Here is a 27,350-nt window from a genome sequence, read left to right as displayed (position 1 = left end):
TTCCACTCCATGCATCTGATTAAGTGGGTTTTAGCCCACGAAAGCTTATGCCCAAATACATTTGTTAGTCTCTAAGGTGCCACAAGTACTACTTGTTGTTTTTACTATTTACAGTGTTTTTCTTTTAGCAACGGCATTTGACACATCCACAACTCCACTCCATACCAACCCTATTACCTATGGTGCCTTGGATAAAGACAATCCTCAGGAGGATGAAATACAACTCTCAAAGCAATTTTATAACAACATCTTTGCTTTTGGGGAAAAATAATTTAAACAGAGTTCTAACCTCAATCAGGCCTTGATTCAGCAAAGCACTTCAACGCTTGCTTAAATCTCATTCATCTAATTGAACATAAGAACATGTTGAAATGCTTTGATGGTTGGGGCCTTAATCTCTATGCCTACCAGTAACTTTGGAGGAAAGGAGTCAGGATTCTTAGAGACCAGTGCAGATTCTGTATCATACATAACATACTAAATAATGTGGGCTTTTTTTGTTTTAATCAGTTTAATTGTTTGATCTAGTTTTAGGGCTCTCCCCTAAAATATTTAATAAAAATTAAGTAAATAACTAAAATTCATAATTATCGGGACACCTTCATCCAAGACCCAGGAACTTGCAATATCACTTAGGATGTTATAATTCGAAGGGAACTGATGTATCACTGAGTGATTGCATTGTGATTGTGTGACACCCAAATTCTGAGGGTTTCTCAAAATGACAGCATATAAAACCAGCTTCCTCCTTCAGTAATGGTTTAAGAAATGGGTAGAGTCAGTGTGGAGGGGACACGGTAGACCGATTTTTAAATCAGAGTGATTTAAATCACTGATTTTAATAATGATTTAAATTAGTGAACAGAAAACCTTTATTTGCATCATCAATTTTAACCTTGTTTGCCTTTGTACTTTAATTAATTTCTTAAAGGGTTGATTCTTATTGACTGGTAGCCATTAAAACATGTTGATTTACAAACAAATATAGCCTTCATTCAAAATTTGGTACTTTTTTGCTAACCAGCACTATAGCTATACATGTTTATGTAAGCAATTATTTAGCTCAACATACATTCCTTCAGTTTCTTTTTACTTTTTTTGTTAGAAAATGGTGAATGACATATTTATTATTTACTAGATGATGCTTTTTTTTTTTTACTTGTAGTTGTCAAGCTGCATTCCGATGGAAATTGAAATTGAATTAAAAATTCACAAAACTAACATTTAAGAACTGTTTTTCATTTAAATGTGCTGAGCATATAAGAAAATACATTTCTCAAAATATATTTTACATTTTTAAAATTAAGTGATTTATTAAACAAAGGAAGCCTTATCTGAAGTCGGTGAATTGAACTGATTGTTTCTAGTCCTGGTGTCCTTTAAGATTTTTAGAACTAGTAACTCTCATCTTCCCACACCTAGTTTTTGGTCACATATTGGAAGAGGAAAAGAAGCTTCTATGCTTTTTAAACTCCCAGTCAATTTCTCAACTTCTGTCATTGAACTGAATTAGTTGAATAAATTGAAAAGAAGAAAATATTATTTATGCACCTGCGGAAGAGGCTACTGTTGTCAAAAGCTGGTTTAACACACAACATAAACTTGTTCCAGATGCTTAGCCAGTGATTTCCTCCTGTTCAGTGGTCTTTCTTTAAAACTTTGGCAGCAAACACCTACTGCTTGAATATTATTTATTTGATTTAAATTATTGTAATAGATTATGGTAAGTTTAGGCCTTAAAGTAGGTTGTCATAATTTCAATTTAAGTATAATCAAATCTGATAAAAATATTTTTACTTTAATCCACTTTGGGAAGGGGACCATTTAAAATATTAGAGATCCCCCAAGTGGCCATTTAAATGATATAACATGACTTTATTAAATGCGATAGTAGCTGGATAATGGAGAGCTGATTGAAGGATGGTACAGAGGCATTCCCTGCTTCCTATAGTAGTTGAGATGTCTTATTTGGTAGGGCATAATAAGTAATTTCACAGAATTCTGGGGATAATAGAGGCGCTAAATCCAGGAAGCTGCCTATGCACATACCTAATTTTAACCTGATCATTTCAAGTGCTTAAAATAAAAATACTGTTGAATTGGGGTCATGTTGTGCCAACATAACAGTGCAGGGCAGAATATTCTTTTCAGTGTTGAAATTAGTGGCCTTTAGGAGAAGATATTTAGGCCAGCATCATCTTCTGTTTTTCCTTCTATGTTTGTGATGGAAATTTAATAAAATACTCTTGTCAGATTGCTATTTTGAAGAGTAAATTACAAAAGAAATTTCTTTCTATTGCTTGCCTATGGTATTTTTAGTACTGGGTAAATGGAGTCTTCCAACCTTTCAATCTCTGCAGAATCTCCTTGGTATTTGTGAATGTTACTGTATGGTATGTCTTTATTATTGTCAATGTCCTGAAAGATCTGCAGCCTTCAAACTGCCTATCCAGTGATTTCATGTTTCCTTTGTTTCATAGATACCTCTGTGAGAATTCATTGATATTTATCTTTTTCTCACCACACAGTTTGGTTTAACTCAAATTTCTGAGTCAGCAGCCTTGTTATTTAGTATCGAGCACCTAGTTCTGAATGGCTCGTAGACATAATTATTAATTGTATTACTGTAGCACCTAGAGACCCAAGCTGGGATTTGCACCCCATCATGCAAAGTGCTGTACTAAGAAATAGTAAAGAACAATCCCTGTCCTGAAGATTTTATAGTCCAAAAATAGATACAACAGAAATGTTGGGAGGGGAAAAGAGGCATAGAGATTGTGACTTGCCCAAGGTCATACAACAGTCCAGTGGCCAGAGCTAGGAATCAAACCCAGGTCCCCTGACCTCCCTGTCAGTGCCCTATTTACTGGACCCCAGACAGGAGCCCACCCCAAAAATTCTTACTCATGTGATTAATTTTATGCATGCAAGTAATACACTGACTTCAGTGGCACTACCTACATGTATAAAGTTACTGGTACCACTCACAATAGTAAGCAGTAAATATTAGCATGATCAGATCCTGAGTGAGAAAGTGTGACACAGGGATGAATCACATTGGGCAAAGGGGAACAAGTCCAAGAAGAGGAAGTTTACTCCCCCTTGGAACGACAGTCCCATATTCCCTCGGAGCATGTGATTCTCACATTGGAACCATACTGATAGATGTCTATCTCCCATATATTTTTGCAGTACTAAGATATTTGCACAATAATTTATAGCTGCTGCTTCTTTTAGGCCATGTCTACACTAGCACTTATGTTGGCAAAACGTATGTCGCTCGGGGTGAAAAAACACCCCTCCTGAGCAACATATGTTTCGCCAACATAAGTGATAGTTTGCACAGCGCTATGTTGGCATGTGAGCTTCTCCCGCTGACATAGCTACTGCCACTCATTGGGGGTGGTTTAATTATGTCAACAGAAGAGCTCTCTCCTGTCAGCATAGAGCAGCTACATGAGAGATCTGACAGTGGCACAACTGCATTGGCCTGCTTTATGCTTGTATTAGGTAATCGTTGGTGGAAGTGGTCTAGAAATTCACTTTTATTACTGTTGAACAGAAGAACAGTATGAAGATAAATGTAGTGGCTGGCAATGTAATCATACACATAAATTGAGCTTTTAATTATTGCTTGAAGGAGATTTTGTAGAAACAATTTAATTAGACGAGTAAAATGAATTTTTTTAGGTTTTTTTGTCACTTTCCCTCATTTTATTTACCCCTCTTTTCTGGTACACTAATCTGAGTTTTATGAAAATCAGCCTGGAGAGTCTGGGGAGTCATTTCTAGTTTCCTGTAGTTCTGGTGTTGCCTAAGAGAAAGCAAACGTAGCTTTCAGATAAACATTAAAGTACCAGCTGTTCTCTCCCCCACCCTCACTGGAAGTTTAAATTTCCATAATACTTGCCTTTGGAGATAATTTTACAAAGAAAAAATATATCATATGGAAATATTTCAGAACAGGTTTACAATAATTAAATTACAGGAAATACAAATACTAGTTTTCATATCTCAGTAATTGCTCCAGATCCTGATGTCTTGGAGAAAAGGAGGTGCTAGCAGGTCGCTAAGTCTCCCTACAACAGTAATGTGCCTGGGGTACCTAGGGACTGGGAGGTGCATTGCTCTTAGCCAGGCAGCAGAAGGCCTGAGCTGTGTTATCTTCTCATGAGATTTCCATTATTAGAGCCATAAAGGCTCCTTTCCAGAAATACCAGCAATCAGGACAGAAGTGCCTGCTAATGGTATGCTTTCCATCCCAGGGCGGAAAGAAGTTTTAAATGTCAGTCATTTGTAAGACATCACATCTAGTCCACACTACCTCAAAGAGAAAGAAGCCGACAGGAGCCATATACCAGGCTTCCAGCTGCTAAGCTTGTGGGACTCTGGTTCACACAAAACCATGAGCCAGGGCTGGATCTCTCTCTAAGCACTTTGACCTCTCTAGGGGAGAGGAATGTGGCAGTGCATCCTGCCATCATAGAAGGCTGAACTAGCTAATATGAACAAGATACTGAAGAGGGACATCTCAATATTAATGTTGAAGGCTGACAGTACAAACTAGGCCTGTTGCTATCTCATGAAAAGTTGTGCTGGGAGTGACTAAGGGAGAAATCTTGGCTATATTTTCTTCCTTTAGCTCCTCTGGAACTTGCCCCCATCAAAACATCCAATTATGTAGAAACCTGGCCCTTTTAGACAGAGCTACAAGACTCACCTCTTCAGCCTGGCCTTCCCAACTTGAGAGACTCAGGTAACACAGAGAAGAGCTCCGAGTATATGCTTATAACAGCCTGAAGAAGAGCTCTATGGAACTTAAAAGTTTGTCCCTTTCACTGACAGAAATTGGTCCAATAGAAGATACTACCTCCCCCACCTTGTTTCTTATAACAACCATGAAAGGAGAAAGTGAAATATTATTAGCTGTAAACAGGTGGACTCAAACTATCGGTCTCAACTTCGATTGACATTCAAAGAAAGTTTGATGCTAGATGGTAACACTGAAGACAGGGGAGCTGTGCAACAGTGTCTGAAATGCAAGAGATTTCCTTATACTACTATAGATCCTCATCTGTTTTACCCTGTGGCTCCAACTTGCAACTTCAGCAAGATTAAAGGGCTTGTAGCATTCATGGAGCACTGCAGCCCTTTTGAGTTTTACAAAGCCAGATTGAATCCTCCTCACCCCAAAGCAGCCTGAACTTCTGTCAATATATAGCCCAACAGCCATGACACTTCTTCCTACTAAACAGAATAAATACAGTCCAAGTGTCCCCCCGCCCTTGTAGCTAACACTCTTGGGCCATTTTACGCACAGCCCTGCCTGCCTCTCCTGCTTCATCCCTCCATTGCTTGTGCCCTCACTACTCCTTCTTCTCACTCTTTATAACTCCCCCAAACTATTATTTCTTTCTTTGCCTCAAATCATCCTTCCATCCTCTGGCTCCCTGCTATTCCCTGCCCCCAAATATCTCCTCTACCCAACTGTTGATTTCCCTCCTTTGTTTCTGAATTTTCTGGGACTGGAGAGAGCGGAAATGAGAGGGAGTTAGAATTCCATCATTGTTTTCAAAGTTTATCTTTATATTTTGCATTTACCATGTAACTGATTGTGGTTGTAAATAGCTCTTTTGGGACCAATAGGTTTAATCTAGTAGATCAATAAAACTATTTAACTGTTACAACATTATCTTTAATTAATTAAGCCTGCTGCTGACGAGAGAAATAAATCTGTCCTGTGTAATCCAGTGACTCTTGACTCTCCTATTGAACAATACAGATAAACACTGTCCAGATTAGGGCTACTCATTACCTAGGAGGGTGTCTGTAACAAAGGCACAAGAGCCTAACTAAAATTATTACTATGTCTACACTGCAAGCTAGGAGTGAGATTCCCCTGCTGGTGTATACATACATGTGTTTGCTCTCATCAAGTTAACACAAGTATAAATAGCAGTGTAGCTTGAAGTGGTTTCTATCATATACAGGGTTTACAGTTTGGTTCAATGGCTCTCAGCACAAACCCCCTCCCCCACCACCCAGCATCCCTGAGTGGCAGTGGAAGCATGGCTGAGCACATAGCTGCCTGAAATGGGTGGGTATGTACCTATGCTACCACAGCTACACTGTTTTTTATACTTTTGCTAGCTAAATGAAAGCAACTGCAAGTATATGTACAGGAGCAGGGAAATCACATCTCTAGCTTGCACTGTAGACATAGTCTTAGAGATGTTAACATCTGCTGCATGCAGCCACTAGGAGCAGGTTTGCAAAGAGATGAGAAGTATTAAGTGGATGTCTTCATTATTTACGAGAAAAATGTAGAAAAACTGTTTAACATGATTAGACCACAATCCTGGGACTATTCACAGTGTGTAAAGTTAAGCACACACGTAAGTCTTTGCAGGATCAGATCTTTAAATTTTGCCTATCTTGGAGAAGGGACTTGAATCTGGGTCTCCCATACCCCACGTGATTGCCCAAACCAGCAGGCAACTGGCTATTCTGAGGTGGGTCTCTCTCGCATGCATGCTATCAGAGGGGTAGCCGTGTTAGTCTGAATCTGTAAAAAGCAACAGAGGGTCCTGTGGCACCTTTAAGACTAACAGAAGTATTGGGAGCATAAGCTTTCGTGGGTAAGAACCTCACTTCTTCAGATGCAAGTAAGGGAAATTTCCAGAGGCAGGTATAAATCAGTATGGAGATAACGAGGTTAGTTCAATCAGGGAGGGTGATTGAACTAACTGCTCTGCTAGCAGTTGAGATGTGAACACCAAGGGAGGAGAAACTGCTTCTGTAGTTGGATAGCCATTCACAGTCTTTGTTTAATCCTGATCTGATGATGTCAAATTTGCAAATGAACTGGAGCTCAGCAGTTTCTCTTTGGAGTCTGGTCCTGAAGTTTTTTTCCTGTAAGATGGCTACCTTTACATCTGCTATTGTGTGGCCAGGGAAGTTGAAGTGTTCTCCTACAGGTTTTTGTATATTGCCATTCCTGATATCTGACTTGTGTCCGTTTATCCTCTTGCGTAGTGACTGTCCAGTTTGGCCAATGTACATAGCAGAGGGGCATTGCTGGCACATGATGGCATATATAACATTGGTGGACATGCAGGTGAACGAGCCGGTGATGTTGTAGCTGATCGGGTTAGGTCCTGTGATGGTGTTGCTGGTGTAGATATGTGGGCAGAGTTGGCATCGAGGTTTGTTGCATGAGTTGGTTCCTGAGTTAGAGTTGTTATGGTGCGGTGTGTGGTTGCTGGTGAGAATATGCTTAAGGTTGGCAGGTTGTCTGTGGGCGAGGACTGGCCTGCCTCCCAAGGTCTGTGAAAGTGAGGGATCATTGTCCAAGATGGGTTGTAGATCACTGATGATGCGTTGGAGAGGTTTAAGCTGAGGACTGTAGGTGATGGCCAGTGGAGTTCTGTTGGTTTCTTTTTTGGGCCTGTCTTGTAGCAGGAGGTTTCTGGGTACACGTCTGGCTCTGTTGATTTGTTTCTTTATTTCCTTGTGTGGGTATCGTAGTTTTGAGAATGCTTGGTGAAGATCTTGTAGGTGTTGGTCTCTGTCTGAGGGGTTGGAGCAGATGCGGTTGTACCTCAGCGATTGGCTGTAGACGATGGATCGTGTGGTGTGTCTGGGGTGGAAGCTGGAGGCATGAAGGTAGACGTAGCGGTCGGTGGGTGCATGAATGCTGTTTGGTTTTTGACCAGAAATTCCACCCTGGAGCCAAGAAACCATCCCAAGTAAATTTCCATTGAAACAGATTGGTTCCATGAAAAGTTTTGGATGGGCATTTTCCAATTATAAAACAGTTAGTCAAAACGCTCCTGATCAGCTCTAAATGTCATACCTGTTATACCAATAAAGAGGCAATTTGTATATACACCTCTACCTCGATATAACGCTGTCCTCGGGAGCCAAAAAATCTTACCGCGTTATAGGTGAAACAGCGTTATATTGAACTTGCTTTGAGCCACCGGAGTGCGCAACCCCGCCCCCCCGGAGCACTGCTTTACCGCGTTATATCCAAATTCGTGTTATATCGGGTCGCGTTATATTGAGGTAGCGGTGTACAAGATATATTCTTAGCATGTAAATAAAGCTAAAAATACTCCAAAGAATGTTGTTAAAGTTTATTACTGAAAACTGATGTCAGTAATGTTCTCCAGTTATGTTTTTTAGTTAGCACTCTGAACCCCATCCCATTTGTGCCCATAACAGAACACGGATGCTGTTTTTGTGGGGGGGAAAGGCACAAACAAATGGAAACTAAAGGGAATTTAGTTTTAAAAAGCAGCTAGTGTTCAGCCACAAAGAAGTTAATAATTCTTGGGTTTTTTAATAATACACTTCATTTTTCTTATTAATAACCCCACGGCCATGCTCTGACAGGCAATTTTTTGCCCCAGTGCAACTGTTATTTTTAAATTAAATCTCAGGCAGCTTGTTAACTTCTGGAATACACTTCTGGCATGCGCCTGCTGCACTTGAACTCACTTACCACTTTCCACAAGAGATGGATAATTGTGTAGCTTTAGCATTAAAAGTTATAGTTCATGTTTCCAAAAGACAGAGAGAGAACAGAATGATGGATGTCTGGAGTAAAAAATCAATTGTGAAATATTTGATGGGCAGAATATTCTGGATATGCTTGTCTGAAGTGTGTGTGGATATCTCATATAAGAGGAGTGACCGGACTATTGAGCTAAGCTGGGAACCTGTGCCGTTTGAAATTAAACAAAGATCATAATCATTTACCAGGGGAAAACAAAGACAAGACAATGAATAGAATTATGAAAGATGTCCTCCTTGTACAGTAGCAATTTGTGTTGCTTTGTGATGGTCTGACTGCAACCACTACTCCAGTTCATGAAATATTCCCATTGACTTGAATAGGACTACTTGACTAAAGTGTTACCCTCTATAAGGGTGGCTGCATCTGGCCCATTCTGTGTAAGGATAGGGGTTGATAGTAGCTGCGTTGCTGCATTCTCACCTTTTGTCAAGTAACTCAACAAATATCTTGATGAAAAAAGCACCTCTCAAAAGCTCTCTGATATGATATTAAGAAAAACCGTAGCTGCTATAGAAAGTTGAACAAACCCAAAATACTGAGTTACCAGGTCTGACATTCCATGCTACTTTTCCCTTCTGTTACGTACAGGTCTCATTTCAGTTAAGGGTCCAAACTTACTAATCCTTTAGCCCTAATAATATTCTTAGGGCTCATTTACACAGGCAGTTTGTACCGATTTAAGTTGAAATGCGAATTTAAGCCTGTATAGTTAGGCTGGCATAACTCCCCTTGTTGACACTCTGACTTCAGTGTAAGAGTGCCCCAAACACTTAAAGCACCTCAGTCGCAGAAGGACCTTTAGAGAAATTAAACTGTGTACTTTGACAGGTAAACAACCTTTCTAGAATTTAGAGAGGCAAGTGAGTGAGGCAATGTCTTTTATTGGGCCAACTTGAATGGGTGAAAGACAAGCTTTCAAGCTTATGCAGAATTTACTAGAATTTAGTATTTCTGGATTCAGTATTTGATGTAAATGACACACAATAATTCATAAGTAAGGCTACGTTTTAGTCACGGTTATTTTTAGTAAAAGTCATGGACAGGTCACGGGCAGTAAACAAAAATTCTTTTACTTTTACTATAGACCCCTAACTAAAGCTTGGGCTGGGGGACAGCGGGTGCTCGGGGGAAGGGGGAGCATGGGCACCGGGGGTGCTCGGGGGGACAGGTAGCAGGCACAGCTCAGGACTCCTGCTGTTCCATATGGATACGTTTGGCGGGGCTGGCAGGCTTCCTACCCATTTCCAACCAGCATAACTTCTAGGTGGGAGGGGTGGCCAGGGGGGACCTGCGCGCTGCTCCCGCCATGAGCGCCAGCTCCGCAGATCCCATTGGCTGGGAACCGCAGCCAATGTGAGCTATGGGGGCAGAGCCTGCAGGCGTGAACAGCGCGCAGGGCCCCCCTGACCATTCCGCCTAAGAACTGCAGGGACATGCCAGTGGGAGCCAGGGAGCTCCCCCCAGTGAGGCACTGCCACACACCCCTGCCTCAGCCCTGAGCAGCCTCCCACACACCCAAACTGCTGTTGCTAGCCTCTGAGCCAGCACCAGCCGCTGCAGAAGTCACGGAAAGTCACGGAATCTGTGACTTCCGTGACAGACACGCAGCCTTAATCATAAGATAACTCTAGGACTGTGTAAAAACATATATTGGATCTAAAAAGAGGTTAAACAGTAGCTGATACTTGGTATATCATTCTTGTTTTTTTAATTACATAATGCCTAACAAGCAATAATTATTGACTAAACCTGGATACAGTACTCTGGATGAGGGCTACCCAGTGTTTTACATAGATAGACTGTAAAACTACTTACATTTATTTATATCCTATTCGACTACCAAGGTAGTATTATATTATACTTTGGTTTCACTTTATCTTTGAATTTATCTGAAGATTATGGGGATTTTTCTTTAGTAACTCCCAAATCTCTTCCTTCATTAGTATTTGGTAGTCTTTGTCAGTTTAACACAGATTTAGTGTTAATATGCATAACATTTTCTATTTTGCTAATCTAGGCTATTGTACATTTCTCATTGACCTAACTAACTCCATTGCTGTGCTGTGAAACTGACCAGTTTAGATTGTGCTGCAGTACTTTGGTGTATTAGATTAACTATTTCAAAATTTGTAGCACTTCTCTAATGCATTAAAGTACTGGCCTGTAATGCCTGCATTTTGTAAATTCAGTCTCTTTAAACTAGTGTGATAGTTTTAAGGTAAGTTGTTTTGGGCCTTTAACAAGGAAATACCTGCATTTTACATGGTTTTTAAGGTTCAACAGTAAGATGAACTTGACGTTGTGTGAATGCTAAAATCCGGTTCCTGTTGAAGTCTATCCAAACCTCTTATTAGGCCCAGTTCTGGTATCACACTGGTGTAAGTCAGGAGTAATTATTTAAACCAATGGAGTCACATGGATTAAAGAGAGTACAAAAGAAGAAACAGACCTATGAACTTCTCTGGGAACATCAATAGTCCCTGAAAGAACACGCACAGAGAGCTCTGGAGCAATCAGTGACTCATTACATTCTGCTAATAGCCACCATGAGATGCAGCATACATGATATTCAACCTGGCCAGCAAGTAACACTTCAAGTTCTGCTTTTCTCAGTGTTCTCTCATTGAGCTCTCTAAAATTTACATAACTGAAGGGAAATTTAGTGACGAGCAATCTAATTTTCTTAGGCTTATCCCCTTACCACTCTTCAGAAATATTTCCTGAACCATTAGCTAACATATTTTCACTTTGCATTCTTGGACATACTTTTTTCTTCTTGTTTGAGTGCTGGTCTCTGTGGGTGCACATGCACGCTGTGCACTTGGGACCAGAAATTCTTCAATAGAAGTGTCCATTAGTCCACGCTTGCGCCCTCTGTTTCCTCATGCTCCCACCTGAGTGCGTAAGGGTCGGCATAGACCAGCTGCTTCTCCAGTTCCTTTCTACAGCTCGCAGTCTGAGAGGGCACCTTGTGTGTCTGTAGCCTTCTAGCTTTTTTCTTTGAACTTTGACCTGTAAATAGTCTTTTATATTAGATAGTAATTAAGTTGTAGATAGTGAGGGGGGGTTGTCTTCCCTGTTGTTCCCCCCACTGTTTGGGGCACATACCCTCATATGCCCAGAGTCCTAGGCTTCACGCCCATCGTGGCCTGGTCTTCGGTCTTCCTGCTGAGTGACATGAGGAGAGCTGCCTGTACTGCCTCAGGGAGTCATGCATTACATCAGTGTGAGACCTGCTGCTCCTTTCCACCTCACAGTCTTGAGAGTTCAGACTCTGCAGGCATCTAATGGAGTTCTCCATGAGGCCACTTTCTGATCTAGTACCCTCTCACTTTCCTCCTGGTCAGCCAGAGACTTCAGGCTTTGCTCTTCCTGCACTGGCATTTTCCAGAATCCTCCGAGGACTCCACGAAATGAAGCCAGAAAAGGGTAAGGAGAAATATGCTCATAAAGAGACACAAATCACCCTATAATTCCTGTAAGAAAAAAACTGCATTTTCCCTTTCCTTAGCACTCTGTGAGACTCTATGCTCTGGAGTGGGTGCATCCGGAGCTAACAGGGCACACAGACTGACACTGGCAGTACCAGGAGCTTCGAGCGCATTGAAATCATCCACAAAGGCACGTAAAGATAGAAAGGCGTATTCACCTTGCACACTGGCAGTACCACACTGCACCAAGACCACCATGCCCATGCCCACACTGGTGGACCAGCCTATACCGAAGACTCCTGCTAGTTCTCCTACCACCAGACCTCATTACAGCCTTCTTGAGGACTTGGTGATTTACACAGATCCTGAGTCATTGATCCTGTCACATCCAGTTCTAGTAAGAGACGTCACTACCTTGTCCACGTCGTTCACCAGTCCTGAGTACTAGTCAAGCTGTGATGCTGGTCATGGGGGTATGGCTTTGACCATGCTGCCATACTGAGATGACTCTTACTCCATGGATGAACAGGAGACAGTATTGCTGATTTCCCTAATGGTTCGGACATGGACATCAGCCCATAAAGGGCTTCCAGAGCCTCCCGGAGGCCCCTACATCCCATTGACCCGTGTTATGGAGTTAGGTACCAGTGGTGTCCCCAAAGGGCCCACTTCCATATCTCTCTTATCCCCACCCACTGGCCATTACTGGAGCTCTTGGATTCCATACCATTGAGCCCCAAACTATGAGGACCCACTGCATCACTTTTGAAAGAGAGTGCCTCCAAGAGAGAAGCCTCAGCCCCTCTCTTTCCCTCCCCGCTGGAGCACTTGGGAGCAAGAGCGGCAGGGACTGCTGGATCTGCCAACAGCATCTTTTATCTCCGATGAGGTGTCAGCCTCTCCCTCCCCCTCTGGATGATTACAGGCAGCACGTGGAACTTCTTAGGAGGATTGAAGAAACCCTCCAGATTCCATTGGAAGTGGATCAGGATCCTAAACACAAATTTTTGGACATTCTCAAGTCTATGGCTTCTTCTAAGGTGGATATCCTTATTAATGAAGCCCTTCTGCGGCCTGTTAAGGACATTTGGCACATACCAGCTACCTCTGCTTTGATCCTGAAGAGGGCTGAGAAGACTTACTTTGTTCCCTCCACCGAAGTTGAATGTTTTCCTACCCTAATCACAGGTCTCTGGTTGTCCAAGTAGTCATAGAGAAGAACAGGTTAATCCTGCCCAGGCCCATTCCTTCAGACAAGGATGCCAGGAGACTACCTTCAGCAGAAAGAACGTTTTTGTTAGCTAACCTAGTATTCCGTATTGCAAATTACCAAGCACTCATGTCAAAATATGACTATTAATTATAACAAGCTGTCCGAGTTCATCAATAAACTACTTCAGGAATGTAGGTCCCAGTTACTATCTTAGATGGAGGGAAGCTAGTGGCCAGATAGTCCCCTTAGGTGTCACTTGATGCAGCAACACAGCTGCTAGCTCCACAGAAACATGGTGGTTATGAGGCGGGCCTCTTGGCTGCAGTCATCAGGGTTCCCCAAAGGGTTCCAGGCAACAGCTGAAGATCTCCCCTTTGAGAATAACAACAACCTATTCAACAAGAAAAGTGATAAGTAGCTTCACTCCCTTCAGGACTCTCGTGACATCCCTTTGCATTTATATACACCCCGGCATTTTGCAAGAAAAATTCTCAGCAACCACTGCATAGATACCAACCTACCCCTCAGCTGTTCTATCACCAAAGGGCCTACAGGCACAGTTGTCAACTTTCATGTGGTAAATAAGCACCCCAACTTTCACAATAAGCCAAAAATCAAGCTAATCCTATTTCAAAACAAGCCAATCCCTAAGAACCCCATCATTCTATGTGACTAGATTCCCCCCCGGCGTGCAGTCTGGGACTGTGATGGACCCGCAACAAGCTACAAGCCAAAAAATAGCCAACAAGCAACTTTCAAGCCAATTAAGCCAAAACCAAACCCAATTTCTGTGGGTTTTTTTGCAGGTTTCACCTGTCTGCCTACAAGCCAATGAAAAAAACACAAGAGGGTGTGTTGCAGCAGACATAGTACAGCACCACCATCCTCCACCCACCCCACTTTCTAAGACGACATTTTGATGGCACACAAGAGAAGTCAACCAGTCCTTGCACAAGTAGTCTCCCCCACTATTTTGATGGCCGCCTGGCCCATTTCCTTTCAATGTGGCAGCTTATGATTGTGGACAAAAGGGTCTTAGGCAACATTTTAACTGGCTATACAATTAAATTACTGTGTGCCCCTCTTCATGAACCCCACTCACATGAGGATTCTCAGACAAGAGCTGTACTCCCTAATCTAGCTAGAGGTTATACAGCCTGTACCCCCTCATCATAAGGAGAAGGGTTTTACTCTGGAAAAAGAAAGGTTGCTGGAGACTCATCCTGGACCTCAAGCAGGTGAACGTCTTCATCCGCCACTCAAGTTAGAGGATGATTACCCTGGCGGCCATAATCCCTTCCCTGAAAAAAGGCAACTGGTTTCTGGCTCTTGGCTTGAAGGACACCTATTTTCATATAGACATCCACCCAGAAGATTCCTGCATTTTACAGTGGATTTAGAGCACTTCCAAAACAAAATGCACACGTTGGGCCTTTTGATGGCCCCCAAACTTTCTATAGATTTCATGGCTGTGATAGCAGTGCACCTGCACTATCAACGCAACCCTGTATTTTCCTACCTATATGACTGGCAGCTCATGGGACAATCACATCAGGAGGTGCACTTAGCAGTCACGTCCCTACTTAACCTGCGTCACTCCTTAGGACTTCAGGTAAATCCAAGCAACAACTATATAATTTATTGGAGCAAATCTATACTTAATTGCAGCCAAAGCCTACTTACCGCAGGACACATACCTCACAATGAGAGTCCTTCATCTCAGTCCTCAGATGACAGTCCAGTCCTGCTAAGCCATGTAGCTGTATGCACCTATGTTGATCCCCTTTGGCAGGCTCCACCTTTACAGTCTCCAGGTTTGGCTGAGGGAGGTCTATGCTCCTAGCAGACTCCCTGGACAGAAGTCTCATTTCCTCACGGTGTCCTGACATTGCTCACCTGGTGGGTGCAGAGGGACATTTGTGTAGAGGATTTCCTTTGTTCCCGCACCACTCACAAACACACTAATTACAGATGCCTCTGGGCTGGGGATTGCATCTGGATGACCACACAGCTCCATTTCCTGGACTCCACATCAACCTTTTTGAGGCTTCAGGCACTTCACGGAGTGTGGAAGAGGTGCCTGTCTTTCATCCAATCCACTCACGTCCAGGTCAGATATTTCCATTGTTTATTGCAGGGGTCTCAAAGTCCTGGCTGCGGCCTGAGAACCTACTCACTGCAGCCTGCAGAGGAGAGACGCATGCAGCCATGTTGCCAGCATGTAGGCGCCGCCGCCCGCAGCTCCCATGGGCTGGGGGAGAGGGACAGAGATACCATCACTAGTTGCCAGGGAGAGTCAGCCATGGAGGCAGCATCATTAATTGCTGGGCAGAGTCAGCCATGGAGGCAGCATCACTTTTTTCCACAATGAATATAAACAAAATACCAAACACAACTATCTGATGCACACCTTGCTGCGATCCTGAAGGTTTCAACTGCTCAGTCACTGAGGCCAAACATCAACAAACTGATAGAACTGAAGTGTTGCCAGGTGTCTGGCAAACACTAAAAACTCTCTGGCAGGCGAAGAATTGTATAAAGTTGTATGCCAATTTTATTATTTCTAAGAAATTTGAAATAAAAAATACAATATAAACGTTTTCTTTTCTGAACACCATCTTCAGTGACATTATTGGCCTGCTGGGAGGATTTGAGGACTGGCACAGGCCCTAAGGTAAATTGAGTTTGAGACCCTTGGTTTATTATATAAACAGAGGATCAAGGTCTGACCTACTCTGCAGGTAATCAGACAAATTCTGGAATAGGTCCATTCAGCATCAGATTACCCTCTCTGCAGTGAACCTACCAGGTGTAACTAATTCCCTCAGCCTCAGCAAGCATTTTCATGAGGTTTACGAGTGGGAGCTCCACTTATCAGTGGTCCAGTGGATTTTTAGTCAGTGGGGATTCCCATCATGGCGCACCTTTACACCCTAGGGAAATAGACAGGCCTATTGTTCTCGGACTGCCAAAGGGCACAACTTCAGAGGGGATGCCTTCATAAAGCAGTAGTTGGATCTGTTGATGTCTGGCTTCCCTCCCATGCCCCTCCTACCTTCTATTCCCCTAAAAGATCAAGTTGGATACAGCAATGGTGATCGTAACAGTACTACGGTGGCCATGATCATTCTTGTTCACCACTGCTCTGCAGATGGCCTCTCACCTGTGCATTCACCTATTGCTGTTTCCAGCCTGTTGTCACAGAATTGAGGCAGGTCCAACCATCCCAACCCAGCATTGCTCCATCTGATAGCCCGGTTTTTGGAATGGGCAACTGACTTAGAGAGATCTTGCTTGGAGGAGGTCCAATCCATCCTTCTCAATAGCAGGAAACCCTCTACTAGAAAGTGTTATGCTGCCAAATGGAAGCAGTGCTCCCTGCGGTGCTAGAAGCATTATTTGCTTCTGGAGGGGTCAGGGATGCCTCTTATCCAGGACTATCTCCTCTCACAGAAGTCATAAGGCCTGTCAGTTCACTTATGGGTACATTTAGAAGCTATTAATGTCTTTCATCCTCCTGTGAAGAGCTACTTGGTTTTTACCCACCTCAAAACAGTAAACCTGCCTGGGATCTGAATCTGGCCTTCTACTTGGACAGGACAAGATCTGAGGTTATGAGTCTCTCTTACCAAGAGGCAATATCTTCCCAAAGACTCTTAAAATGTATTTCCCACTGCATCCTCCTCTGTTATGAGCTTGTGGAAGTCCCTCCTCCTCAATCTACCAGAGCTCAAGCTGCCTCAGTGGCTTCCCTGCCAGGAATCCTACCGTCAGAGATCAGTAGAGCAGCAACCTGGGCTCCATTCAAAAGTTTACCAGCCACTGTGCCCTGCTTCAGGCTTCTGCTAAGGATGTTTCCTTTGGCTCAACAATCCTCTAAACTGGTACAGAGCAGTTCCTCACATCCGCCTGCTTGGGAGTCACCCACAGGTACCAGCACTTGAAGAAAAAAAGGCGGGTTACTTACCTTACAGTAACCAGAGTCCTTCAAGGTGTGTGGTTCTTATGGGTATTTATGATCTGTCTTCCTTTTCCTACTCTCACCTCAGCTTTAGATTTGCAGTAGAGTAGAAACTGAGGAGGCGGTCAGTCTGCGTTACCCCTTACCTCCTCGGCAGTGAGTATGAGGAGATGAAGGGCACAGGCACGCACCAACAGACACGGCTATTGAAGAATGGAGCACAAAGCACATGCACACCCACAGTGAATACCCATATTGAGTACACATCTCAAAGAACTCAGTTACTATAAGGCAAGTCACCTTCCTTCCTTCTACTGACAATTATCTTGTTAGCCTCTCTGATGTTAATGGGAATAGATGACTTCAGATGCAAATAAGCAGGGCCTGGCTCATGAGTGTTTTGAACCTGTGGCATCCAACATGAATTTATAGTTTATAAAAGCACCACCACCTCTCACTCCATAAACACCAAGCTGGTGTCTGCTGAGTTCTAAGGAAGCACAAATACAGAATGTGTAAGCTGCTTGTGAGTTTCTAAGGACAACCAGAAATACACACAGTTCCGAAAGGTGTTCACCTCATCTCTAATTGGTACAGTTCAACAGATTCTCCAGGGGATTCACTCTTATATGTCTTATCATTTTTGAAAATAATTTTAGGTTAAGTATCTCACTTCCACCATCTTTACTAGTTCTTCTGATCAAGAAGCTTGTTTCATGTGCCTATTTTTGAGACTCAAGTCTATGTATTTAATTTGGCCCTTTGTATGCTCTGATGCTTTGTTTGACTTACATTTGATAATACAGTGTTCTTTCTACTTTAGCTCAATCAGTTTATTTTCTCTGGTTTACTGGTTTTCTTTCGTTGACTAAAAAGATTTTTAAAATCCAGTCCTCTCAAATAGCACACCTTACACATTTTCATGTGGAAGAGAAATGTTGTTACAAATACTGTGTTCCTGATTCCCTATTACCTTGCATCTTGTACAGTCATTTACACCTCTGAAAAATTAATATAAAACAGTATAGTTCTGAATGGCTAGCATTTTACACTGTATTCGCACAGGTGTAAATGCTGCCACTAGGAGCAAGGCAGTGAAAAATCAGCTTCTACTTTTATGTAGAAAAGTGCAGAATGCTTTCACTGGGTAAGGTGGCTTTGTTTTGTTGAATTTCTGCACTTAAGTGGACGTCATGCATGGGGCCAGAACCAGACAGGAGGATCCATTAATAGCTCTGTCAGATGAAATATGTAGATTGATTTTTTTTTTATTTTACACTTAAAGTTTGTAAGTCTCACTAACCTGAAAGGGAGCTTAAAACGCAGCTTTAAATGGAGATTTACCCTAGTTGTTGCAAAAAAAATATATGCAGACCACACAACAGCAATCTTGGTAGCACTTATTACTATATATGTTTTGTACAGCAATGACACAAAGAACACTTCCAACCCTCTTCACTGCACAAGTACTTAGTTCAGCTTTCTTCGGTCTGTCTACAGATGCTCTTCCACCCGTGTTCCTAAATTTTGGCATGTTTAACAGTTTTTACTATACCAGTTTCTCTTTCAGTTGGTATCAGTTTTCTATGCATATAACAGGAAAAATGACCCTAGAAAAGTATTCTTGGTTTTCTTCTGCAATGCATTAAGATTCTATTGAGCATGAACAAAACAGTTTTCATGAACAACAGCACAATGTGCAATCCACCTTTTTCTATAGAAGCCAGACAAAATTACAAACAGATGGGAGCTTTTTTCTTTGAACATACACATTCACTACCGCTCTAAAAAGATGTCTTGATGGTTTAGGACTTTAATATGCAAAGTGAAGGCTTTGATTAAACCATGTAAAGCACCCATTGTTAGGACCTAAAAACTTCCAAACTGTTCTTAAAAATTGAAATTCGACTCTTTATAACTAAAAACACTCCTTTAGTCTGGTACAGTGGTATCCAAAGATATACCTATCTATCGAGAGAGATAGGATAGTAAGAGGCAAAACTGGATTGAGAGTAGTCAATAATGTGGCAGTGACAGAGGTGATGAATTTATTTTGGTAGAAGAATGCAAGTCAGCTGTTCTAGTCTCAAACTACCTCTGCTACTTCATCTAACTGCTTTCTCCACTTTTCAGAGAAACATTCGTGTGAAAGATATGTTATATCTACACACCTGATGGGGAAACAGTCAAATCAGGAAGATACAGACTCTTTAGATGAGATCAGATAGTGGAAGGGGATGAAGCAGATAGGGATACCATCTTTTAAGAAAGTAGGGATTGGATTTGGGGAGAGGCGGGGAATAGCCTGCAGTTTGGTCTAGTCTGGGTCTGTGTTAAATGGGGTACTTCCTTTTTCATTTTTTCTCTCCATTCTGTTACGGTTTAAAAAAAAAATCAATACATAGAATTGTTCAGCAGGCACAGTAGGGTCTTGAGTGTAATGTTCCAGTTGAAGGGATCCTTTTTAACTACAGTACTGGGAGCCAGTCTTAATAATCTGAAATTTGTGGTCTGGCCCTTAGCTTGCCTAACCCTAAGTACAACTTCTATGAAAGTTCTTTTTAACAGGGAAAGACCCTGATGAATTTGCTTAAACAAAGTATGTGAAAAAGTCAGGTGAAACTGATTGTTCTCTAACTTAGTTTTATCTATGACATATCATTGCCTTCAGGACAAATAGGTTTAAATTTATCTGCCCATTTAAATAGGTGGAGAAAAGCAAAGCTAACTGGCTTTTTTAAATATAATTGGTAAAGTGCTTGGGTACCACAGTGATGAGTGCAGTATATAAATATCTAGACAGATGTGCTGTATGATGCCTGAGCAGCCACATGCCTATTACAGATTAGAAGGACAATTACTAAGTAGTGTAGGACGGCTAAGACCAAAGGACAGAGCAGTTTTACATCAAAGTATTATTACTGAGGGTGGCATGTAGTTCTAAGGGGCTAAGTTTTGCTCTGACTTGTACTTCATGCATTGAAGAGGTTATTTGCCCATCATTTGGCCTAATATATTATGGAATGGTTGAATACAATGTGACTAAGTTACTGTATCTGTCTGAATAGGTGAGTGCATATGCAAAAGCAAAGTCACTCTGCAAAGGAGTTAAACACAATTAATACTGTAAAGCATAAATGTTTTGATGGAAAGGGAGGAGCAGCGGCTTGAAAGATTCTCTTAAAAGGTTGTCAAAGTTACAAGGAATACTGCACCTGTAAGTGAGTGGCTTGGACACTTTCTGTTGATAATTGGTACCAGGATGTTTTCTTCTGGGATAACAAAATTTGCATTTTAATTAAATCCTGTTGTATTTATCAACATTAGAGCGTATAACATCATAATGGTATCATTCAAGGTATCAATTAGAAACCTCAAAATATTGTACAAGAGATGCATTTATGCCAACACATTTTTAAAAAAAACATACTTGAGGATATAAGAAGCCGCCTCAACCTATGTAGTCCTATGTGTTTACTTAATTGGGCTGAAACACAACAATTCAATGTGATCAAGAAATTTAGGATTTCTTACTTAGCTGTCCAAGAACTTGATTCTGATCTCACACTGGCTTTACACTGATGTAACTGCATAGTTTTCATGGAAGTTATTTTTGATTTATTCCACTGTTACAACAGAATCAGACCCCTAGACCTGTGAAAGAAACCTCCCTATTGACATCAGTGCAGTTTTGCTTAAGTAAAGAATGCAGGATCAAGCATATACTTTTGGGAAACAAATTGAAGAATTTCAAACTACTTCTTGGATTGGGCACGTTGCGACTATCCTATAAGAGATGAGGCTACATCATCAGCTGGTGTAAATAGGTGCAGCTCCATTGATTTACACCAGCTGGTAACCTAGATCATGGTATTTGTATCATTGGTATCTCCTCAAACAAACTCTATTGGCTGTTGCTACATTAAATTGTACAGATGTTAAAGTTGGAATGCTAGTATTAAAAAGAACAAGCTTAGAAACTACAAAGCAAGGCAGATAGCATGCTTTATTGGCCAAGGAGAAGAGATTTGTTTTCCATTACGCTACTGGCAAACAGAGAGAAGCAACATTCCAGATCACCATAAAATTGTAATCCGCAAGTACACCTCTACCCCAATATAATGCGGTAAAGCAGTGCTCCGGGGGGGAGGGGGAGCTGCGCACTCCGGCGGATCAAAGCAAGTTCAATATAACACAGTTTCACCTAAAACGCAGTAAGATTTTTTTAGCTCTCGAGGACAGCGTTATATCGGGGTAGAGATGTATTTGGATAGTTTAGGTTGTAAAATAGTTGCTGCTCTACCCTCACATAGTTATTTTTAATTCAAATGCTTTGAGTGATAAATCAGTAACAATTTTTTAAACCTTGGTTTGTCTTCAAGTGTCCAGCTATGCCAGGCCATCTGTCGTATTCAATAATAAATTAAAAATTTGCAGTTTGCTAACGCCAGAGTTTTGCTTAAACCCCTTTAACTTCCCTGGAGTGAGCTATGGGAGAGAGGCTAACTTCTCCTCCCCAGCTGCTCGGGCAGGGAATTGGGGAAAAGTTTTGGTGATTAGTGAGTAAATAACAAGACTGATTTACTATTAACTATCCATTATATTTTAATCAGGAATTCCCTTCTCATCATTGGGGGGGATGTAGAGAAGATGATGTGCAGTTAGATCAGTGTTTCTCAAATGTGGCTACCGTTGCCGCATGCAGCCACCACGGGCTTTTTCTGCGGCCACGACAGCCTCCTGGGCGGTGATGCGGGGAGAGGGGAGCAAGAGGTAGGACACAACACTGCAGGAGCAAGATGAGTTCTTGACCTACATTGGAGGGACAAGGGGGTTTGGGAAGCAGGCTCCAGCAGCAGGACTTCAGGAACCTGGCCATAAGGCCCAGGCTCCAAACGCAGGGCGTCAGCCTCTGGCCCCTGGTTCCAGCTGCATGGCAGCAGGTGCTAGCTCCCGGCTCGTCCCGGGCTCCAGCCATAGGCGCCAATTCTCTGCCCCAACGGCACTGCAGTGGGCTCCAACTGTGGGGCTTTGGGTGCCAACCCGTGGCTCTGGCTGCAGGGTAGCAGGTGATGACCCCCGGCTCCAGTCACAGAGCTTCAGTCGACCTCTAGCCCCCAGTTCCGGCCGTGCGGTGGCGGGCACCGGCACCGGCCTCCAGCCACACAGCCCTAGCCCCTGGTGCTGATCCCCTGACCCAGCTGCATGACAGCAGGTGCTGACCCACAGCTATGTTCCCGGCTCCGGTCACATGGTGGTGGGAGCTGGCCCTGGGTGCCGGCCCTGGGTGCCAACCCCTGGCCCTGGCTGCGTAGCAGTGGGCGCTGACTCCTGACTCCAGCCACACACTCCTGGGCTCCAGCTCCAGGCTCTAGCCATGCGGTGGCAGGCACTAGCCCTGGGTGCTGACCCACAGCTCTGGCTGCGGGCTCCGATCCTTAGCTCCAGCCACGCAGTTTCTGTCCCCAGGCCCTGGCTCTGGCCACGCAACAGTGGGGCTCATCACCTACTCCCATCGCCCCCGCCCCCACAGCCCTGTATCCATACCCCCTCCGCATTCAGGGTTTAATGGGTCCTGGGGCTTGCTGAGAAAAGTGATATTAACAAACATGCAAGTATCACTTTTCACAGCAGACTTACTAGCTATCTGTGAAAAGAGATACTTGTATGTTTGTCAATATAACTTATCACTTTTCATAGCCTCCCAGGTAACTACTAAGTGTGCTGTGATATTAAGAGAGATACAAAATCACTTTTCAAAGCAAGCCCCAGGACCCATTAAGCCCTGGATTGGGTGGGCCGAAGAGGGAGGCAGCATTATTTTTGTTGTTCAATCTGTCAAAAACCCTACAAATATACATTACAATGATTTGGATGTGAATCTGTGCATACTTGTTTTTCCTAATGTTAATTAAGTATTTTAGGGGAAAAGTGTCAGTGCGGCTACCAGGGAGAGTTTGTGGCTGCACTCTGAAGCCACCAAAAATTTTGTTGCGAGAACCCCAGAGCTGGTTTAAATCATACCAAATGTTTTATATGTTTCTAATAAGATTGAAAAATATCTTTACAATATAAATATTTCCTCTTTCTTGTTGAGTCAGGAGTGTCTAGTGCAGCAGTCCCTAAGCATAAAATATCTTCTTGCATATCTGTCTGTAGGGAGTCTCTCATCTCTGGCAGAACAAGCATATTAAATGTGCACCTTAATTTTCATCAGAAAGTCTCCAGATTTATTTTTGCAAATGGTCCAGAAGACACACAGAAAAAGGGGGCGGGGGGGAAAGTACAGCTTTCTGGGGAGCATCTTACTAAATTCACAATAGTGTAGATATTAAACAGGAGATGCAATCACATATATATTTAGCAATTCACACCTTCAAAGTGTTGTTCAAATGTTGTTATACTGCCACTACCCTTGTAAGGGAGGTGTTATCCCCATTTTACAGGAGGGGGACATTGAGGCAAAGGTCACACAGCAAATTGGTAGCACATATAGTTCACCTGGCCACTCTGGCTAGCATGTCAAAAAGTCAAGTTATGCTTTAGTATCAAAAGCTATAGAAGTTGAAGAAGAAGAATTGTAGAATACATCTACATATCAACATGTAGAATACACTGATATCTGTGTGCACATAAATTCCCAGTGTTTTGTTTGATGTAGCCTCTTGTTTGGTGTAACATTTTTACATCATAACCAGACTAAGTTTCATCTATTGTTTTAGCATGGTGGTTGATGTTATGGAAACCTCCCTGAGCAAAGCTTTCTGTAACAAAGAGGGAGAATAGCTTAAGACCACTTGAAGTAAACAAGGAACTTTGGTATACCAATCTAATTAACATGAAAGGTGCTCAAATGCTTCAGTGATGGAAGAAAATAAAAAACCCTAAAATAGATAATTTTCATGTGGCTGTTCCGAATGACCACTAACTACAAGGAAAATTAAGAAAACATCTTCATTGTTAATATCTTGCTGTCTCACCATTATTTTGTGATAGGCCTACCCTTCTTAAGTAGATGACTGACACTAGACCAATATAAACAGCCTCTCCAAACTGAAGTAGTGTAACAATCTGTGATACCGTTACTCATGTTAAATAATGCACTGGTTTCAATGGTACTACTCATAGCATAAGATGCATTACAATTTGACCCTTAGTGAATTTAATTAATTGGGCTATTTTATTTCATTTCTTGTTGCTCGTCACAACAGAGTATAACATTTACTCTCTCAGAACAAAAGTCATCCCTATAATTTCAGCACCACTTATGTCCCTCTTACACTTCTCAGTGCTTAAGTGGATTTTAAGTAGGATATAGGTCTTGTGCAGATTCCCTGTACAGCAGTGAATTTCACCCTTAATAATTTAGCATTTGTTGCATATCGTTTACAGTGAAGGGCTCTATAGGATGATACCCAGGCATCTTTATCTCCCACTGAAGAGAAACAACTGCTGTGTTCTACCCCAGAAGTATAGGTACAATAATAACTGTATCTAACTGAAAGTTTAGGCAATCAGAAAGTGTTATCACTTGTAATATGACCAGGATACCAGAGTTGACAGATATATTGGTAGGAAAAAATCCAAAATCTTTAAAAAAAAAATAAAGCACCCACAAGTCGTTTTTAATCGAATGTGAAAGATAGCGTATCTCCCAAAGGACTGTGTTTGGAGCATTAGTTCAGTAATGACTTAGAAGGAAGAATATCACTTCCTGCAGTAGCTGAAGTCTCCCATTCAAGTACTGATCCAGCCCAGTGATGCTTAGCTTGTGAAAACTGAAAGGGTCAGAGAACAAAGTGGTACCACCATAAAATTAGATACTTTAAATGCAGTATGCCGATTTTAAACTTGGTGAGCGATGGCAATTGTATTATGTGCAAAACTTTGAGCAAGAATCCAAAAACAAAGCCTAACATTTTAGTTGTCTGAGTTGTGGTCAGTCATTAAATATACAAAGAATAAAATTATGCAAGTTCATCTTCATTTAAAAAGTACACTTGAGTTTTGGAAGTTTTATTAGACCACTGAAGAGTTGCCCCTGTAGCAGATACCTAAGGGTCTAATCCAGTGTCCATTGGAACTCATTAATTTCATTACACACTAGCTCAGCCTATAGGTGTGGTATATCTGGTACACAGACCCTGAACAAAATGATACTCTTTTATCCCAAGAGAGTGTTCTTCAAATTAACATATGGATCATTCCATTTGTCCTCCACAAATAGTTGGCTTCTACTTTTTGTTTGCAAAGAAAACTCAAAAACAGTGTTTTATAAGGGGTAGTGCACCAGCCTGAAGAGACTATTGTTAGGCAGTTCTCCTGTCTTGTAGTTGGAAACAAACATGTTTCTGTGAACTCTAAAAAAGGGTGCTTTGCTTATTGCTGGTTAACGTATCAATATATAGAGTGCATAGGTGGCGGTACAGATTTAAATTACGCTGTTATAATGGAGACAGGAAATATTTTCTCAGCTAACACAAAATAAAGCTTGGATACTTTACAAATATTATAGTATATTCTAAACATGTTTCCAGTGGAAGAAGCAATAAAATCTAAAGTAAAATGCTTGATAACCTGTAGCGATGCTATAGTGTTCTACTCTTTCTGGACAATACGGAGTGTTTCTCACATCTGAAATCTGTATTTATCTACAGGAAAAGACTCTGCCCAGATGTCTATCATGGCTGTGTATGATCTTACTACAAAATACTGTACAACTAGCACACCTATACATATTCCTGAATGGAGGGGAAATGTGCATACAAAACCCCAGTACAAACAAAGAATAGCTGGTTCTCATTCCCTTTTCTAATTAAATATCCTGTTTTTAAAATCAAAACTAAATGACATTAAAAGTAACATACTTTTTGTTACTAATTTTATACTAGGTCTGCAGTATTAAGGAGCAAAAACTAAATATATTATGATCCAGTACAGCTTATATATAATTATTATTATTATTTTTTTTTTAGGCCCAAACTGCTTTGCAGAAACCACTGTCATTCCAGCTGGCCGAGAGGTGAAGACTGATGAATGCACTATATGTCACTGTACTTACGAAGAAGGCACTTGGAGAATTGAACGACAAGCTATGTGCACTAGACACGAATGCAAACAAATCTAGGGAATCTACAAATCAAAGTACAATGATGTTTTTATAAAATACTTCACTGCGGTGAAAATCCTAGATAAGCCTGGGAAAGATTATTCATTGTAATAAGAATATTTTTGGTGAGGAGAAAAGATCATCATACTGGTATTTTGTTTTTCATAGTAATGTAATGCTGCAAGACAAAGAAATCCATATATTTAAAAAAAGTTTGGACATAAAAAATCCTGTCTTAATGTTTTATTTTCACGGTGAGTGCACTGAGTACACTCTATCAAATATTCTATGTATTTATATAATCCCATTATAGAGGTTAAAATAAATGTTTTATATAGATACAGATTAAAATACGGTACGGTCGCCTGTCCTATTGTGTACATGCACCATGCCTAAAACATTTCCGTTTTAGTTTTATCATGACTTTATTTTTGGTGGGCAACAATAATAGACGTGTGGCCAGAAAATAGCCAGCAAATCAATCACATATTTCAGGTACTTTGAAGTTCTACCTTTTGAAAATATACGGTATAAGCTTTAAAAGAATGTGCTAAATTTATTATATGTGCAAAAGTAGGCCAAATTCTCTTCTCAGTTATTCTGGTGTATCTCCAGTGGGCCTGCACTGGTATAACTGGGAAGAGAGTATGAAATTGTGACTTTGATTATAGTAATCGTTTCAGAACTCTAAACATGGATCCTATAAGAATTAATTTCAGGATGAATTCATTTGTGATATAAAGCGTCCCATATCTGAAATAATGGCTATAAGTAACAAAACAATGAAACTTGCAACAATTTTATATTTAATGGTTGTGAAAAACAAGTACAACTGACAACAGAGGGTGACAGGGAGTATAACAGGAGAAGCAACTAACAGGTGTAAGATAAAGCAGGTCTCCACTATTTTATTTAAACATGCTCTTGTTTTTCTGCTACTCTCATATATTAGACTTGGGTTGAATCACTACTGAGGCCCAGGTTCAAGAAAGCACTTAAGTATGGACTTAACATGTATGATGAATTAGTGCAATGTTAGTAATGAGTAATTAACT

General features: G+C 41.5%; 1 protein-coding gene across 1 annotated transcript in view; it reads left to right on the top strand.

The window, feature by feature from the left end:
• VWC2 (von Willebrand factor C domain containing 2) overlaps positions 1 to 26,313 on the top strand; it is a 111,694-nt gene extending 85,381 nt beyond the window's left edge. Inside the window, exon 3 of the mRNA XM_065399996.1 lies at positions 26,162 to 26,313. Within this exon, the coding sequence (XP_065256068.1) occupies positions 26,162 to 26,313 (152 nt within the window). The remainder of the gene's footprint in view (positions 1 to 26,161) is intronic.
• The last annotated feature ends 1,037 nt before the right edge of the window (positions 26,314 to 27,350 follow it).

Source organism: Emys orbicularis, chromosome 2 (genome assembly GCF_028017835.1).
Source record: "Emys orbicularis isolate rEmyOrb1 chromosome 2, rEmyOrb1.hap1, whole genome shotgun sequence".
Lineage (NCBI taxonomy): Eukaryota > Metazoa > Chordata > Testudines > Emydidae > Emys > Emys orbicularis.
This window is presented reverse-complemented; position numbering and strand designations above follow the sequence as displayed.